The sequence below is a fragment of the Lucilia cuprina genome, chromosome 3 (genome assembly GCF_022045245.1).
Source record: "Lucilia cuprina isolate Lc7/37 chromosome 3, ASM2204524v1, whole genome shotgun sequence".
Lineage (NCBI taxonomy): Eukaryota > Metazoa > Arthropoda > Insecta > Diptera > Calliphoridae > Lucilia > Lucilia cuprina.
In genome coordinates, this window is record NC_060951.1 from 34,104,804 (window position 1) to 34,110,803 (window position 6,000).

Consider the following 6,000-nt stretch of genomic DNA (forward strand, 5'->3'; position numbering starts at 1 on the left):
ATAAAAATACAATTTATAGAAAATTTTCTATAAAAATACAATTTATAGAAAATTTTCTATAAAAATACAATTTATAGAAAATTTTCTATAAAAATACAATTTATAGAAAATTTTCTATAAAAATACAATTTATAGAAAATTTTCTATAAAAATACAATTTATAGAAAATTTTCTATAAAAATACAATTTATAGAAAATTTTCTATAAAAATACAATTTATAGAAAATTTTCTATAAAAATACAATTTATAGAAAATTTTCTATAAAAATACAATTTATAGAAAATTTTCTATAAAAATACAATTTATAGAAAATATTCTATAAAAATACAATTTATAGAAAATTTTCTATAAAAATACAATTTATAGAAATTTTTATATTAAAAATACAATTTATAGAAATTTTTATATTAAAAATAATATTTATCAAAAATTTTATATTAAAAGAAAATTTATTGAAAATTTATATAAAAAGAAAATTTATCGAAAATTTCTTATAAAAAGAATTTTCTATAAAAGGAAAATTTTTCAAAATTTTCCCATAAAAAAAAAATATTGAAAATTTTCTATGAAAAGAATATTTATCGAAAATTTCCTATAAAAAAATTTATCGAATATTTCCTATAAAAAGAAAATTTATCAAAAATTTCCTATAAAAAAATTTATCACATATTTTCTATAAAAAGAGTATACAAAAAGAAAATTTATTGAATATTACATATTAATAAAAATTTTATGGAAAATTAGCAATAAAATGAAAATTTGTTAAAAAATTCCTATAAAAAAATTTATCACATATTTTCTATAAAAAGAGTATACAAAAAGAAAATTTATTGAATATTACATATTAATAAAAATTTTATGGAAAATTTGCAATAAAATGAAAATTTGTTAAAAAAAAAATTCTATAAAAATAATATTTAATGAAAGTTTGCAATGTAAAGAAAATTTATTTAAAAAATCTTAGGAAAAGAAAATTCATCGAAAATATTCTAGGAAAAGAAAAAAAATTATCGAAAATTTCCCATAAGAAAATTTATCGAACAAAGATAAGAAAATTTATCAAAAATTCAATATGAGAAGAAAATTTATTAAAAATATCCTGAAAAGTAAAAGTTTATCAAAAATTTTCTGTAAAAAAAATGAATTATTGAAGATTTCCTAAAAAGAAAAAATTATCGAAACATTAAAAAAATAAAAATAAAGAAAATTTATCGAATGTCCTATAAACAATTTTTTCTATAAAAAGAAAATCTGAAAATTTTTGAAAAATTAAGAAATTTCTAATAAAAGAATCATTTAAATTTTATTAATTTTAAGCTTTAAATTCCCTTAAAAGTATTTTATTTTTTATTTGGAATTTTTTTTCTATTAAAAGCTTTTTCTCCAAAAAACGCCAATTAACCCCTTAAAGCAGTAAGGCAACGCATAAATTCCAAAAGATCACAATATGGCAACGTACAAAAAGAAAAAATCATTGACAGCTGTTTATTTACAAACGCACGTGTAAAGGAATACGCAAAAGAGAATTAAAAATAAAAAGAATTGCACCAAAATTAAGAAGAAAAAAACTTTTTTAAAATTAGTAAGACAACAAATTATATTCTAACAAAATGAAGGTAAAAATGATAAGTCGCAATCCGGACGATTTTGTGCGTGAAACTAAACATGAACATCACAAAAGTAAGTTATAGTTAACAAGGAATTTAAGACAAAAGTAAACTACGCATTGTTTGTTTTTAGTGCCTCGTAATTATGATCCCTCTTTGCATCCCCTGGAATCGGCTAGAGAATATGTGCGCGCCTTAAATGCCACTAAATTGGAAAAGGTGTTTGCCAAACCATTTGTAGGCAATTTAAGTGGTCATCGTGATGGTGTCTCCTGTTTTGGTAAACATCCTAAAAGTCTATCAACTTTATTGAGTGGTGCCTATGATGGTGAAGTGCGCATATGGGATTTGGCAAACCGAGAATGTGTTCGTTCATTTGTGGCCCATGAAGGTTTTGTACGCGGCATTTGTTATAATGTGAAGGGTGATAGATTTTTCACTGTGGGTGATGATAAAACTATAAAGGTGTGGAATTCCCAGGCTCCAGATGTGGGCGAGGAAGAAGAACCCATTAATACCATTTTAAGTAGATCCATGATTACGGGCATAACACATCATCGTAAGGAGGCTAAGTTTGCTACTTGTGGTGAATATTGTTCGATATGGGATGAAAATCGTAATGATCCCTTGAAAAATCTAAAGTGGGGTGTAGATACTTTGCATGATGTGGCCTTTAATCCGGTAGAAACTTCCTTATTGTCTTGTTGTGGCAGTGATCGTAGTATTATCTTATATGATCAAAGAGAAGCAAAGCCTTTAAGGAAAATGGTTTTAACCATGAAAAGTAACAAATTATCTTGGAATCCTATGGAGGCGTTCAACTTTACAGTGGCTAATGAAGATTGCAAGTAAGTATTTTATAGATTTCTGTAAAGATAAATGTAAAGTTAATCTTAATAACTTTTTGCAGCCTTTACACTTTCGACACACGCCAATTGAGCAATCCTTTGAAAATCCACTTTGATCACGTTTCCGCTGTCACCGATGTTGATTATTCACCCACTGGCAAGGAATTCGTTTCAGGCAGTTATGACAAAACTCTGCGCATTTACAATGTTCATCAGAGTCACTCACGTGAAATCTATCATACCAAACGTATGCAACATTTAGTCTGCGTGGCCTGGTCTCTGGATAATCGTTATGTTTTCACGGGCTCCGATGAAATGAACATACGCATGTGGAAGGCCAAGGCTGCGGAAAAGCTGGGTGTTATACGTCCCCGTGAACGTGTTGCTTTTAATTATCAGGAAGCATTGAAGGAGAAATATGCCGCTCATCCACAAATCAAACGTATTGCTAGACATCGTCAAGTACCTCGAAGCATTATGAATAAACAGAAGAAAATGCGTGCTGTTAAGGATAAGGAATTACGTAAAGAGGCCAATGTACGCAAACACTCTAAACCGGGTACTGTACCATTTGTGGCCGAAAAGAAGAAGACCGTTTTAAAGGAGGAAGTTTAGTGTTGTTTTATTATTTGAATTTAGTTAAGAGTTTGTAAGGATTTGATTTAAGGAATTAACAATAAAATGTAAACTAAAGATCATTCTGTGCATTGTATTGGGTAGGAGGTTCATGGCACCATTATAAAGCAGAAATAGACTATATTCAGGACTATAAAATAATCTATATTAATGGACTATAGATAGACTATAGTCTGGACTATAGATAGACTATAGTCTGGGCTATAGATAGACTATAGTCTGGACCATAAATAGACTACAGTCTGGACTATAGATAGACTATAGTCTAGACTATAGATAGACTATAGTCTGGACTATAGATAGACTATAGTCTGGATTATAGATAGACTACAGTCTGGACTATAGATAGACTATAGTCTGGACTATAGATATACTATAATCTGGACTAAAGAAAGACTATAATCTGGACTATAGATAAACTATATTCTGGACTAGAGATAGACTATAGTCTGGACTATAGATAAACAATAGTCTGAACTATAGATAGACTATAGTCTGGACTATAGATAGACTATAGTCTGGACTATAGATAAACAATAGTCTGGACTATAGATAGACTATAGTCTTGACTATAGATAGACTATAGTCTGGACTATATATAGACTAAAGTCTGGACTATAGATAAACTATAGTCCAGACTATAGTTTTGGAAATTTTTGTTCATATTTAAAAAAGAAAATTTTTACAAAATGTTAATTTAATTTAAAAAACCCTTACCAAAAACAATTAATTTTGAATATTTTTAAAATTTAGGTTTAAATTTACTCATTCATACATTTTTACCGGTTACTTTTTATTCTACTCCGGTTTACCGGTTACTTTTATTCTACAACCCTGTAATAGCAAATAGAAACATCAAGATCTGGCAACTCGTTAATTTTGACATTTGGAAAATAAAAACAAATTGTGGACGCTTGATTTAAATTTAAACATATTATTTTCTAATTATACAAAAGTATAAATAAAAAGATACAAAAATGTCTCGTGGAACTCTAGGAGATTCGGACTCAGTGATAGAAGAAGGAACGATGCACAACTTTGATTATCGTACCCGAAGTTCCATAACCAATCCATATGGACAAGCCTCTACAAGTCGTGCAACCACTAGCAGAACGTCCAGAAAAGGTACTAATAATACCGGCAATAGCAACACATTGAAAGGAGCTGCACGTCGAAAGAAAAAGACTCCTCGCCAAAGAGAAATACGTCTATTAAAATCAATAATGCAATTTCAAAAGACTACAAGTATGTTTACTAAATCCAAAAGAATAAAATTATTTATGAAAATTTTGTTTTTTTTTCCTTTAGCTTTACTAATACCTCGAGCTCCTTTCGCACGTTTAGTACGTGAAATTAGTTTTAATGTTAATCCAGATATAGCACGCTATACAATAACCGCATTGGAAGCTTTACAGGAGGCGACTGAAATGTTTATGGTACAATTACTGCAGGATTCTTACCTCCTGACTATGCATCGAAAATGTGTTACTTTATCGACAGCCGATATGATGTTGATACGTGCTTTAAAATTAAATCTTTAATTTAGATTTTTATAGAAAATATTTAATTTTTTGCTTGTTCTTTAATCTGTTTGATATTTTGATCATTCAAAATAATTTTACATGGAATTAGTTAACCATTTTAATTTAAACATTATTTTCTTATAAAAAGTATTTTAATGATATTTCTTAAGATTTTTATAATAATTTGTATAAATTACAAAGTTATTTTTACCTTTCAACAGTTAAATATATATTTTAATGAAATTTATAAATTTACTAAATGCGAAAATTTTCAATGTATTTCTATGTTATTTCTGGTTCAGTTCTTGTTTAGTTGTACATAGTTCTGTTCTGATTCAGTTCTAGTTCAGTTCTGTTTAAGTCTATACACGTATTGTGTATCTAGTTCTCGATTCGATTCAGATCAGTACTAGTTAAGTCCTAGATGAGTTCAAGTTCACTCCTAGATCATTTCTAGTTTAATTCATTACTAGACTAGTTCCGTTTTTTGTTGTTTTGTTTAGTCAAAAGTCAAATCAATTTCAATTCTAGTTAAAGCTCCGGTCTATTTCAGTTTTTAATACAAACATTCATATACATCTGATATTTAAGTTAACAGAGCTGTCTCATCTAAAAACTGAGACTCCGTTTGTTAACTTTAATAAAAGCTTATACTTACTTGGTTTCTGTTTATTTGCAAAATTATGATGTCTACTTTAACTCATACTTTTCGTATTGATTTCTTTTATTTCGATTAATATTTTATATTACCACTTCTACTATAATACTGCATATTTTATTTTAAACGGAAGTTTTATTAAGTTCACTTAAATTTTCACTTAAGAAACAAACCGATTGAAAAACGCGCGAAAAAGAACTAAAAATTATGGGTTGTATTTGACACTTGTAGAGATGTTAACATTAGGAGTAGTTTTTTGGCAAGCAGGCATGGAAAATTCATTACTATAATACTATTTTTAGAAGCTTATAATTTCTAACAACATTTTAGGAACTTTTACTCTAGTCTAGTCTAGGGTCTAGTCAATAGTCTAGTCTATAGTCTATTCTATAGTCTAGTCTATAATCAAGTCTATAGTCTGGTCTATAATCAAGTCTATAGTCTAGTCTATAATCAAGTCTATAGTCTAGTCTATAGTCTAGTCCATAGTCTAGTCTATACTCTAGTATATAGTCTAGTAAATAGTCTAGTCTATAGTCTAGTCCATAGTCTAGTCTATAGTCAAGTCTATAGTCAAGTCTATAGTCTAGTCTGTAGTCTAGCCTATAGTCTAGTCAATAATAATGTAGTCTATAGTCTAGTCTATAGTCTAGTCTATAGTCTAGTCTATAGTCTAGTCTATAGTCTAGTCTATAGTCTAGTCTATAGTCTAGTCTATAGTCTAGTC

The 6,000-nt window shown here is 28.1% G+C and overlaps 2 protein-coding genes across 2 annotated transcripts; both read left to right on the forward strand.

The window, feature by feature from the left end:
- The first annotated feature begins 1,419 nt into the window (after nucleotides 1–1,419).
- LOC111679966 (DDB1- and CUL4-associated factor 13) lies at nucleotides 1,420–3,149 on the forward strand. The gene is made up of 3 exons (XM_023441572.2): nucleotides 1,420–1,681; nucleotides 1,742–2,456; nucleotides 2,519–3,149. Exons 1-3 carry the CDS (start codon nucleotides 1,612–1,614, stop codon nucleotides 3,069–3,071), a joined length of 1,338 nt encoding a protein of 445 aa, XP_023297340.2. The 5' UTR covers nucleotides 1,420–1,611; the 3' UTR covers nucleotides 3,072–3,149.
- Nucleotides 3,150–3,826: 677 nt separating this feature from the next.
- On the forward strand, nucleotides 3,827–4,858 carry LOC111679972 (histone H3.1/H3.2-like). The gene is made up of 2 exons (XM_023441576.2): nucleotides 3,827–4,337; nucleotides 4,401–4,858. The coding sequence occupies exons 1-2, from the start codon at nucleotides 4,070–4,072 to the stop codon at nucleotides 4,631–4,633; spliced, it is 501 nt and encodes a 166-aa protein (XP_023297344.2). The 5' UTR covers nucleotides 3,827–4,069; the 3' UTR covers nucleotides 4,634–4,858.
- The last annotated feature ends 1,142 nt before the right edge of the window (nucleotides 4,859–6,000 follow it).